The following is a 13,267-nucleotide window of genomic DNA, read 5'->3' as shown; positions in this document are numbered from 1 at the left end:
TAATAAATTCTGCTCTAGGCCTTTATTTAACTTGTATGTCTTTATTTTTCAAGTGTATCTCTTGTAAACAACATATTGTTGGATTCTAGTTTCTAAACCATTCTGCTATCTTCTTCCAATTTATAGATGAACTCATGGCATTTACATTCACAGTGTGATATCAATACTAAATATATTCCCCTGTATTCTATATTTTTCTGTTCATCTTTTTCTTTTTATTGTGTCCCTCTGCAAAAGTCTATTTTGTTTCTGATCACTGCCTCTTTGAATCTTCCTTTTTTCATCCCCCATTTTTCTTGTCCCATTTCCCTTTTAGTTTCCTATTGGCTAAGATAAATTTCATTTATCAAGTGAGATTGTGTGATCTGGGGAGAATTATGGTCACTGTTCTGGTCTTTACTCAGGAAGGGGTCCTGCTCTCCTGCAACCACAAGTGTTGGTTTCTTCTCTCTTGCCTTGGCACTTAGAACAGGGCCCTTGCTGCCTTCTGACTGACCCACAAGTATTCCTTTCTGCCCTGGAACTGGGACCTAGAACTGCTTGTGGGCAATAGAGTTGCCAGTCACCAGCTGCACCTAGTATCAGCAAAGGATCTCCCTGTAATCTCTTTCTGACTAGTCTGATCCTCTTATCATTTCCTGGCTTAGAATTCTCAAAACTGCTAACTGCTGCTGTCTCTACTGCCTCCAGGGTCCACTGCTACTGATGCTGCTGCTGCCTCCACTGCTTTGTATATTCTGAGCTGGCCCATTCCCTGTTGTTGCAGACCTCTCCTGTCAACATCCTAAGTTGTCTTAGGCTGGAAAAATGTCTCACCGTCACCTGTCAGTGAAAAGTCAAGGTTTAAATTTAGAAAAATGACAAGAAAATTTTATCATTTTATCTAAGTTACCTTTCATAAAACATTGACTCTCTATTTTTACAGATAATCAATTTGTTTTCCTTTATTTTGCCTATGTGCCAGATTCTAAACAATTGAAGTTTTAGGCTAAACACTTGCAAGAGAGGAATGCAGAAAAAAAGAGTCATAAAAGAAATGGACTTTATTTTCTTACTGTTGCTATTTCTGTCCATATTTCTGAATATCTCTATGAAATTTGAATCTTTACATAGGTTCCCTCTTTCCAACAACCATAATGTACTTCTGTGTGTTGTGCCAAAGTAAATGATTATTATGACTATATTATATTAATTAGCAATGTATTAAAACTGAATAGAGCAGAAAAATACTGGATTAGAACTGTTAATATTGCCTAACATCCATAATTTTTTTTTGGTTCTCTTTTGAGTTGTCTTAAAGTAATATCAGCATTACTTAAGAAATTACGTACATATCTATGATAAAATAGAATCAAATTGGTTATGTTATAGTTTCACTTGAATAATAGGTATTAAATAAAAGTCACTCCTATTCTAACCTCCATGAAACTGAAAGTGACTTCTGTTACATATATGGGCTTCTCCAGATAGTATTTAACTAGTTCCTTTTAGTGGTGTATAGGATATGTGCATTTAATTTTTTTTCTTTGACTCTTCTAGGGAATGTATGGAAGTAGAAGTGCTGATAATTTGTCATGCCCTTCTCCATTGAATGTAATGGAACCAGTAAGACTTTCTACTTTTAAATTATGGGGGAAGGGAATGATATAAGATAATGGCATTTCATAAACATAGGTGTTTCCTAGTGTAGATGTACTATATTAGGGAAGTTGAGAAAATTGCCTGGAATATAAATTTTACATTTCTGAAAGTCCTGTATAGCTTTGGTTCTTTAGAAGGTTGTTTAGTTAACAATAGTGATTTCTCTTTGTGACTCAAAGAATAAAATAAATTATCAAAAGCATCTAACATACCTTTTAAAGAATTTGTGTTCTCAGGTCGGTACTTTATCTTTTAACAGTAATAAAATTCAGAAAGATTTTGAGGCCTTGAATTATATTCTACTTTTCCTTTTGAAGTTCTTTAAAGTACTTGAAATCATTTTGTGAAGATTTTTAAATAATCAGTTTTCAGCAGTAAGCTTTCAGGATGCCTTAATTATAAAGTTACAATAAAACTTTGCATTTCATTATTCACTTTTAATATTTTTGTCATATTTTGCAAAATAAATTTGTTTTGTTCATATAAGAAAGACAATATTTATGATGACTAAATTAATGAAGTGCTATCTGTATATATCATATATCATAGCACTTGCTGAGAACTTGTTTCTTTAGGTTGGCATCATTGTTTTCCTTTCTCTTAAGGAGAGAATACAGTAACTCATTCTTTGATTTTCTAGGTCACTGAACTGATGCAAGAGCAGTCATATTTGAAGTCTGAATTGGGGCTAGGGCTTGGAGAATTGGGTTTTGAAATTCCTCCTGCAGAAAGTTCAGAATCTGTTTTCTCCCAAGCCACATCAGATTCTTCCTCTGTGTGTTCTGGTCCCTCTCGTGCAAATCGGAAAACTGGAGTAATCTCTACTGATTCAGCTAACAAGGCCAAGACTCATTTGCCAAGCAAGAAGGTATTTCGAGCTTCTGTGGCCTTAACACCAACTGCTCCTTCTAGAATGGGCTCAGTGCAGACCCCTCCAGCTCCTGAAAATTCTGAGGAAATTGGAGTAGCTGAGGAAGCTACAGAGTCTGTGGAACCTAAATCTGAAATGGAACAAAAACTTGAAAATGTGCCAGTGCTACCAGCTTCTGAGGAAAGTCAAAAAAATGTAGAGCATGATGAATTACAGCAAGTCATACGAGAGGTAAGTAAAGAATATTTTAATTGCTTTAAATGGGCAAATTGTAAGGGTTAGAGATTTTGTTTAGACCTGACTGATTTAAGAAATACTCATGACTCCCTGAGACTTTCAGAAGATCTTTTAGCACTGTTTTATAGTAAATAAGAGATCCTTCAATCATCCGAGTGACTTCCTTTTGCCTCTTGGATAAAGTAAACTCCTCTCACTTTTAAAGCCTTCCTACCTTCCAGCCTACTTTTTAAGACTTATACATTATTCTCTTTTCTTCATCCTTTGGGCTAACCAAATTGCTTTTCCCCCTATTTCTTATACAATTCTTATTTGCAGTTTCTATGCCTTTGCATTCATTTTCCTTTGCCTATATATGATGTATTGCCACTTTCCTTACACTTCTTAGAATTCTTTATATCCTTAAAGACTCATCTTAAATATTACTTTCTGTAGGAAACTTTTCCATATTTCCCAGCTCCTGTGTTGTATCCCTAAAAAGAATGTAACCTCCTTGAGGCAAGGACTATTTAATATTTTGTCTTTTACCCGCAGTACCTAATACAGTGCTTAGCATGTATTTGGAACTTAACAAATGCCTGTTTGTTGATTTGAATCTGTTAAACCAAATCTATAATAGGGGAAAAGTTCATGAACATTGAAAGTACAATATAGTATGGTTCCAGAGATAAACTTCCAGCACAATGTAGAAATTGCTCACGATAAAAGAAGGGTTAAACAAGGCATTATAAAAAGAAATTTTAAAAAGAACAAACATCTATTGGATAAAATGGAAGAAGGCAGGATGTTTCACATGCAAAAAGTAGAAAAAAAGAGGTTTTACCCAGATAATCTGAATAATGATGTATTTTAAGGGATATAGGAATTGGAATAGAAGATTAAGGAATGTTGGCAGTAGAGAATAACAGGATACTGTTATTATTGGAATACATCAAGTTAATAAAGGACAAGACTCAATTTTACTGAAGTGTGATGGGAAAGGTAATGTAAACACAGACAGAAACAGTTCAGTGATAAGTTCATATGAAGTACCTCTATAAACCTTATACCCTATGGCATTCAGAGTAATCTAGTGTTCTCTTTTTAGGCAGTACTGACCTCCTCTGAAAGGGGGGGGAAAACATCTGATTTCTGAGATAATAAAATCCATTTTGATAGCAATCAGGTATATATCCTAAGTCAGGAAATAATCAGGCTAAGTAGAATTTTTTTTTGGTGAAGATTGTGTCATGTTATGATGGATTTGAAGGGAAAAAACCCCATTACTTACACAGTTATGGATCATTCAATTCCAATAATCTTCCCGTGAGGAAAATTTGCTATTATGGGCCAGAACTCTGAACTTGAAACAAAGGAAACAAAGGATTCTTACAATTTGCCTTTTTCATATCACAAAGAAATTACAGTAAACCTAAGCTAAAAAAAAATCCTGCTATTTAAAATTATATTGACCAAGTTGTTGTTGGGGAAAAAAAAAAAACTTAAAAGCAATAAACCAAAACATCAATATTCCTGAGGCAAGGAAGAACTCTCTAGAACAATGCAACCACTTGTTCAGTATTTGACATTTAACAATGTTGAATTAATTTCTGTGGAAACATATTCAGCTATTCTGGTAAGTAACTTTGTATTTTTTAATAGAAGTAAACAGTTATAGGCCATTGTTCATGTACATTATAATCTATCTAAACATATCCTAAGGCAGTCTAGCTTCTTATTTCACAACATAAGGTCACATAAACTACAGAAAAGGAAAAAAAAAAAAGCAGGTAAAGGTCTAGTGACTGAACAAGGCTATCAAGAAAGCTGTGTTTTGTTACTAACACTGAATTCTAGTAAAGTAATGCCTTTAACATCAACATTTTTTTCCCTCCCAAAATTTGGTCCATAGCTTATAGTGATTCAATTCACTTTAAACACTTATTGAATAGCTCTACGAAAGACATTGGGAATACAAAGATAAAATGAAAAGCAATCCTTACTCTCAAAGAACTTTTATTTTTAACAGGGATTAGAGGGAGAGATATTTAACAGATATACAGATCAGTTGTTTTTATTTATTTATTTTTTGTCATGGCTAAAGATCTGTGATTTCATTATTATGTTGAACTTCGTGTTGAAACTTTTCATCAATGAAGAGTAATATGATACCTGTAATTAGTTTTTTAGAGATTTTTCTAGGACACCGAAATGTTAAGTGATTTGCTGTAGTCATCTCATATAGAAAGAAATTGATGAACCTATGGTATTTCTGACTCCAAGATTTACTTTTTATCACTACCCCCACTCCCACATATCTTTTTTTTTTTTCTTTCCAAAGTTTCAGAAGAAAAAGTAACTAAAAAAGGATCAGGAACCTTTTTCTGTTCTTACTTTGTGTGAAACATTCTGTCTTCTTCTATTTTATCCCAATAGCTGTGTTTGTTTTTTCCTCTTTTTTTTTTTTAATTTAATGCCTTGTTTAACCCTTTTATTTTGAAAAAACACTCTTATATCCTCTCTATCTTTTCCTTCGTTCTTTTGCTCTAATTGAAATAAGGCTCTCCAATACCTCCAGTTCATTGGGTAAAACAATGAGATCATATCCTTGCTTATCAGTTTTTCTAGATCATTTATTTTCTATCCTTTATGCAATTTGAGATAAAATCAGTACCAATCTTTTTTTTTTTAAACTTATTTTTGACTATTTAAGATCTACTGACTTTAGCATTTTGATTTAGTCTTTCTCCTTAACATGTATTCTGGTCTTTTTTTTCACACCACTCTTATGTCCCCTATATTTACTAGATTTGTTAGTTTCTTAAGAACAGGGACCATATGTTGTTTAATATAGTGGTATACTTTATAACATACCCTATACACAACAGGTACTCAATTTCTTGAATTTGAGTAAAGATAAACCACTTATTAAGAAAATTGCATTTTCAGGGTCAGTCCATTATAGCAGTATCATTTCTGATTAAACACTTAGTTTATTTCATGTTTTTTCATTGAAATAGCCCAAATCCTTTTTTTTTTTTTTTTTTTTTTTTTTTTTTGAGGAGGAAAAGGAAAGGAAAAGGGGAATATTCAGACCATTGGTAATGGGAATTCAGAGTGAGTAATAACCTCTCTCAACCAGTGCAAATCAGCCACTGTTTTGCAGTGTATGCTCTTAGAGAATTGCCTTGAAGGACTGAGAAAACAGTGACTTGCTCAGTTACACAGTCAGTATGTGCTTCAGAGGAAGGACTCCAGTTATATATACTTGGTGTCTTTCCCATTAGAGCAGCAAGAAACATTTTTGTTTTTTCTTTCAATTTTCAGTGTTGAAAGTTACAATGTCTGGCATGATTGATTAATTCCTGACTTTGAGATCTTCTATTTATTAGTGTGCTACTCTATTTCTCTTTACAAACTGTCTCAATTATATACCCTTATAACATTACCTTCAAATAATATCAAATAAGTTTTGGCATTGTCATGCAAGACAAAATTAAAGCTTTGGAAGAGATTAGCATAGTTTCTCTATGCTTTACACTCAATTTGGATCTTTAAAAAGTTTTCCCCTTTTTTTTTTCATTCTCTTATTTGTCTCACTGAATTCTTTAAGAATCTATTTCACTACTCATTTTCCTTTTAATTCATTTATCAAGAATTTTAAACTATTCTGTAGGGTGTTATAATTATACTTTCTCATTTCTGGGAGTGTAGTTGTTATTGCAGTATTATTCCTTTCCTTTGAAGGTTTCTTCTTTTTTAAGCAAGAAGCATTTGTTTATTATAATAGAGCTTTGTAAATGGAATCCCTTTTAGTACAAGGATGGTATAGAATTTACTGTAAGTGCTCAGGAAATGCTTGTTGATTGACTAGTAAAATGTTCATTAATATTGAAAAATAGTAAAGATTATAAATGACTTGGCATTGAGATGGTGATAGAGATAATTTTCATAGAAATTTTACTCCCATTTTCTTTGTTTTGTATCTTGTGGCTAAGTAAAGAATTCTATTCTTTACTATAGTTATATCTAACACCATTCATTAAAAACATTTATTCTGAAATGTTCTTATTCTTGTTACAAGATCCTCATTACTACTTAAAGTTTAAGAATAAGAAAGGGAATAAAAATTGCAAAGTTTCAATGTAAATTGATTATTTCTTTAATAAACATCAATAATTAGTAGGTTTTTCTGAATTTCTGTAATGTAGCTATTTGACATGATAGAGATAAATGAAATATCATTTCTTGATATTTTTCAATTAAAATGTGTTCAGGATATATTTAGGAATGTTTTAGGAAATGGATGGGGCTAACAGGAAAACATAGAAAGTAGAATTTTTAAAAGCTAGTGAAGAATATTTTAAGTAATGACTTGGGAAGGCATTATCAGTTTATTTTAAGAAGTGCCCATTTAAAACTTTATAATAGGTTTATTTGGAGGTAATGCTATATAATTGCAAAGAAAGGGTTGGCTAAGTATACCCAGTGTCTGAACATCTGAAGAAGGAAACACTGATGAAACTGTTGTTTTTCTTAGGTGTACTCTACCAAGAATAAAAATAGCATCTCTGTGGTACCTTGAAGGGAAAAAAAAGAAATTGTGGATAAAATATAATAAAATGAATTTCCTAAAATTTATCTCTGGTATTTTTAGATTTTATTATTAGAGTATGCAAGGAATTTTTCCAATGAATTATGCTAAAGAACAATTTCCCTTTTAAGTATTTTATTTTCATTAGGAACAAATATTACATTTATGTCATTTTACTATTAATAGTAGCTATTTATCAATTATTTGTTATTTTATGTATATAGCTATGAACATTATAAGCCACAAAGGGACACAAGCTACCTTAAGAAAAATATGAAAGTAGATTAATTTATTCTGTTAATTTATTTTTCATAGTCCTTGATGTATCCTGACAAAAGCTATTGACATTCACCTAAAGAAAAATAAAGATATTATTATGTTGTATCCTTTTCTTTCTATAAACTAATTGATTTTGTAGAATAATCTAGTGCTTTTTTTATATTCTAATCACTTGGTTGATTTGATTATTATCATCACATTTAGTTCAGTTGAATTAGCATGTATGAAATGCCTACTATAATTTCTACAAATCAATTCCTGTTCTTAAGGATCTTAAATTCTTCCAAGTGAAAAAACATGTATATAAGTAAATACAAAATTATTTCAGTGAGGGAAGCAGCACCAACCAGGTGGATCAGCAAAGATCTCTCTTAAGAAGTGGCTGGCGGTGAGCCTTGAGAGATAAGAATTCTAAGAAGCAAAGGTCAGGAGAAAGTATTCTAGCTATGGGAGACAATTATGTAGGAGCACAGAGATAGAAGATAGAATGTAGATAGGCCAGTTTGACCTAGAAAAATAAGCTGGAGCCAGATTGAGAAGAGCATTAAATGCCAAACAGAGGAGTTCATATTTTAAGTTAAAGTAATGGAAAGCCATTGAAACTTTTTGAGCAAGGTAACTTTTTGACCCTTTCCTTTAGGAACATCAATTTGGCAGTTATGTGGAGCATGAATTGGAGGGGAAAAGAAACTAATGGCAGAAAAAATAGTCCATACATTAGTATTAAATGTAATTAGTGTTCAAACTTGCAGTTTTAATAGAGAGAAATGGGTGGATGAGGTAGATTATTTTACTTTTTTGAGCCTCAGATTCCTTATTTAGAAAAGGAAGGATTGAACTAGATGACATTTAAGGCCCTTTCCAAATATACATGTATGATCCTTTGTTGTGGGGATAGAATGGACAAGCCTTCAAATGAGATGAGAAAAAGTGAAGAATAAAAGATAACAGGATTTTGAACCTGAGCAACTGGAAGGATGGAATTGTCCTGGGTCGAGAAATAGAATATTTTGGAAAAGGAGTCAATTTGGAGGAAAAGATAATTAGGCGTCTTTTGTTCATATCTAAATTTAAGATGCTTGTGGAATATTTATGTGGAAATATGTCTGCAGCTTGAAGAGGGAATGGGATTGGCTTTGTAGATTTGAAAGACCACATGGGACTGATGAACTCATCAGAAGAGAGTATAGGGAAGGGGATAGAACTCAGGGCTACTCCTGCTGACAAGAGGTGATAGATGGTTGAGGACAGTATGTGAATGATAATTCAGCAGAAGAGAATTACTAGGATTTGTGGATACACTTAGCACAGTGCCTACAGCACTAGGCTCTGTGTTAAATATTTATTCCCTTCTTTTTACTTTAAGAAGATAATCAGACCTCTAAAAGGCAGGATTCAGAAGAGAGAAAGTGGTGATAAGAAATGTTAATGTTGCTTCAGAGGTTGGGATAAGTGAAAATTGAAAAAAGTCCATGGGATATTTTATATTTAAGAGATCACTAATAAACTTGAAAAGTTTTATTCCCAATAGTGGAAGCCATCTGAAGTGAACTGAAAAATGTTTAGAAGATAAGGCAGATGCAATGAATACAGATAGATCTTTTCCTGGGCATTTGTTTGTGAAAGGGAGAAGGAATAATATGATGATAGCTTAAGGGATTGCAGAGTCAAAAGTTTTTTTTTTTTTTTTTTTTGGGGGGGGGAAGGGATGGGTAAGGTAAAGTTATTAAAGAGACATGGTCTCAAAGGAACTAGAATAAAGGGCACAAAATAGGAGGACTGAACTTTGAAAGAAAAATTGTAAAGAGAATGGGAAAGCAGAGTGTAGAGGGAATTCATGAAGAATTGCCTCTATTTTCTCAGTAAGATATTAAGTAGAGATCCTTTGCTTAAGAGAAAGTTTGGAGTAGGCTTTGGGAGAATACCATAGATTAGTTTCTAGTATAAGTTACCTTTTAAAACCCGGGTGAGAGTCAAATTTCAATTTTAATTTCCAAGAGCTTTTAAATATTTACTTGATCTTTTGAATATATAATTTTTTTTAAAGTGACTAAAAGAACCTTACTCAAAAAATTAGAAATTTTTGATCTTTTGTTTATCTATTCTTACTTTTTAACAGTTTCAAATGAAATTTCATGGTAAGAGAATCTGTTTTCTTTACTAATACATACTAGATAAAATATTTCCATAATACAAAACTTGTATTTGCGACCTTATTCAATGTTTGTATTTTATGTTGGTTCCTGATATGTACTGTGAATGAAAAGAGATCCTACATGTGCTTTTTACATTGTTTAATAAACTGTAACAGTTAAGTGAATGTTATAGTTCCTAGTCTTTAAAGGTAATTTAAAATTGAACTGTCTTTAATCATTCCCACATGCTTTCTTTATCATTTTAGATTAAAGAATCTATTGCTGGGGAAATCAGACGTGAAATTGTCAGTGGACTTTTAGCAGCAGTATCTTCCTCAAGTAGGACTGCTAGTTCTAGACAAAATAAATAGCCATGAATGGATATTATAGGTAAGTTTTCTAAATTTCCTACATAGAAACCTCAATTCAAATTAAAGCAATAGCAAGCAGTTATTTTCTTAGTAATTGAGATATTTGTAGGAAATTTTTATTCCTTTTTATCTAACAATAACAGGTAACAAATTATCTGGAAGCTTTTGCAAATTAACCCTAATAACAAACTAAAAGAGACTGACCAAATTCTTTTATTGTACATAATTTTGTCATGTTGACTTATTCCTTGAAATGAATGGCCTTTACATTTTAGGCTCTAATGGAATGGTGTGATAATTGTGCTACAATAGAATTTGACTTCTGAAGCTTATTTGGAGAATCAAACATTACTTTTTTAATGTCTTTTTTCAATTACAGTTTCCTTAGGACCCTGTCTTCTGCATTTATATCCAGATATATCTGAATTTATCAAAAACAATTTATTCTAAAGCATATATGGACATTTAATAGTTTATTGATAAAAACATTTTTTTTTTTCCATTGTACTGTTGACAGTGTAGAAAAATATGACGCTAGCAAATTTGGCTCCTTCATCCCACTTCACTTTCCCCCCCAAACAGGCACATATCCTATTGGAATACAATTTGATAGAGGCCGAGTTAGGATTTTTGAAAAGAGTAGTGGGCTTGGAATCAGCAAGACCTGTTTTCAAATCCCACCTCTCACATTTGCTCACCCTCTGATCCTGGATAAATCTTTTGATCACTGTATGCCTCAGGCAATTTACTAGGATTTAGTTACTATGTCATAGAAATTGTGGGCAATTTGAAACTTATGAGGGACAGTTCTCACACATTTTTCATACAGTCACTGATAACATCTATGAAAAAAAGTCTTTCTAATGACAGTTTAAAAAGAATAGTAACTTATAGAAAATCAGAAGGATTACTATTTTGACAAAAATAAATATGCTGCTGTCCTATATTTAGATGATGTTTTAGATCATAATGTTTTTAGAAACCATATCACAATAATAAAGTGATTATAACTAATTAATTATTCATAGGTATTAAAATCTTTGGGCTCAGAGCAATAATATTAGAAAAGAATAATTTTCCCAGTGGTTAATGATTTTTTTAAATAATAGTATTTGAGAAAAATAGTAATAATCTCTCTTCCCCTTCTTCCTCTCCCCCATTCCTCCCAAAGGTTGATGTGGACCAGATTAACTATGAACTTTTAGAATTATGATGGTGTACACTGGTGGAGGTGTCAAGTTATCTTTTACTTGTACTTCAAGAGACACTATTGCTGCTGAGATGGGCTACTGTATACAATGTACAATGTTATTCTTCTATGCATATCTTTTATTTTTTTAACCATCCATAGAAATTTAGGCACTTTGTAGAAATACGGCTTTTCTAAACTATCAAGACTCTGGCAATTTAAAAAAAAAAAAACCTAATATTTATTTGTATGTCTATTTTCCATTTGTTTCCTGTGTAGAATTATATTTTCAAACTTGAAGACTTCCAGACTTAGCAGACTTATAAATAACATATTTCTTTTGTCTAGCTTCTTAAAACACTGACCTCTGTGAGGTATTTACTGTGCAATAACTGATTCATTTTGAGAGCTTGAAACAACCAATGATTTTTTTCCACTGCTGTTACTTATTGCCACTCCCAAGAAAAGAAGATATTCTTTTGTAAAAATTGCTATGAAATCTTGGGGAAGTTACCAGTAACAGTATGTTTAGAATTAATGAAATAACCTAAAACTACTTAAAGTTCTTACACTGTAAGCCTTATCTCTGCACAAAACAATTAAACCTAATTTTATTATGCTTACATGTATTCTTTTTTAAAATGTGCCTTATTTTCAACACTATGCATTTTTTTTTTTTTTGCATTGGCCATGGTATTGTATTATGTTAAGAAAAGTTTCCTTTTGTTTGAAACAAAATAAATCAATGTTGTTAAAATAATGAATCTGGTGACATGAAATAGAAATGGATGGAGAAAAAATTATTTTGTGGAAAAATGAAAGTAATTAAGTTTTTTTTATTTTTTTATTTTCTGCCCCACAAATGATTTTATTTCAGTCTTTAACCACCAAAAACATGTTCCAGTGGGGGGAATAATGAAATAAAAAGGGGCGGGGCTACTGTTTGGTTTGGTATGTGGTCAAATAGATGTGTAAAGTAGCATGTGAACATTTGTTGGAATTCTCCTGTGTTTATAACTTCCAACTTCTATTAATTTTTTTGTTTAAATTCTTAATTAAAAAAATAGCCAAGATGATAATATTCTTTTTAAAAATATATCTAAAAGGTTTATAAATGTTTGGATTATCACACAGGCTGATTTCTTTAAAAAAAAATTAAAACAATAAAATATTTATTTTACCTAATTTTTTGTTATTTGTTCTCCTAAAATTATAACTATGAATTTAGGTTAGTTGTGAGAGATAATTTCCTGATTATATATAATCTACTCTTCTGCAAAGCAGAATATTTTTTTAAATCAAAGTTTAGGAAGATCCTCACCTTAGAGGGAACACCACACATTGATTTTTTAGGGTTCATCCAACTCATCTATCTCTGATAATAACTGTCTAAGCTAAATAATTCTTCTCTTAGAAGCCTGTTGGGATAGCTAGGCGATGCAGTGGATAGAGCACCAGCTCTGAGGTCAGGAGGATCTTAGTTCAAATCTGGTGTCAGACACTTAACACTTCCTGGCTGTGTGACCCTTGATAAGTCACTTAACCCCAATTATCTCAGCAAAAAAAAAAAAAAAAAAAAATGCAGCCTATTATCACAGTTAGAAAGAAATACTCAGGATTTATTTTTTTTTTTTTAGGTTGTTCAACTTCTCAATTTTTGATTCTAGAATATTCCAAAAATGTACTACACACACACACACACACACACACACACACACACACACACACATATTTGTTTTACGGATGTTTCTTTTCACATAGTTTTTTCTCAGCCTATCCTCTCATAATAAAGAAAATTGACAATTGACAAAAATAACTCAAAGAGTATGAGCCATTCTGCACCCAGGGCTTTATAATATAAATTTAAGTAGCTTACTAACAGCCATAGAACTTTGAAAGAGCTTAAATGCTTACTTTTAATTTACCATTTCTCCCTAACCTACACACAGATAAAAATGTATGGATCAGTTT

General features: G+C 31.9%; 1 protein-coding gene across 6 annotated transcripts in view; it reads left to right on the top strand.

Annotated features, from left to right (window-relative positions):
• The window catches only part of ITPRID2 (ITPR interacting domain containing 2), a 44,857-nt gene extending 32,376 nt beyond the window's left edge, over positions 1-12,481 (top strand). For 3 of the 6 annotated variants that reach the window (XM_023499323.2, XM_012544861.3, XM_003764021.4), the window contains exons 15-18: positions 1,540-1,605; positions 2,282-2,743; positions 10,003-10,126; positions 11,279-12,481. In XM_023499323.2, coding sequence (XP_023355091.1) covers positions 1,540-1,605; positions 2,282-2,743; positions 10,003-10,107 — 633 coding nt within the window. In that variant the 3' untranslated portion in view covers positions 10,108-10,126; positions 11,279-12,481. Of the gene's footprint in view, positions 1-690; positions 842-1,539; positions 1,606-2,281; positions 2,744-10,002; positions 10,127-11,278 lie in introns of those variants that run through there. The other 3 variants (XM_012544862.3, XR_004233072.1, XR_004233071.1) reach the window with 3 other exon arrangements.
• The last annotated feature ends 786 nt before the right edge of the window (positions 12,482-13,267 follow it).

This window comes from Sarcophilus harrisii, chromosome 3 (assembly GCF_902635505.1).
Source record: "Sarcophilus harrisii chromosome 3, mSarHar1.11, whole genome shotgun sequence".
NCBI lineage: Eukaryota > Metazoa > Chordata > Mammalia > Dasyuromorphia > Dasyuridae > Sarcophilus > Sarcophilus harrisii.
This window is presented reverse-complemented; position numbering and strand designations above follow the sequence as displayed.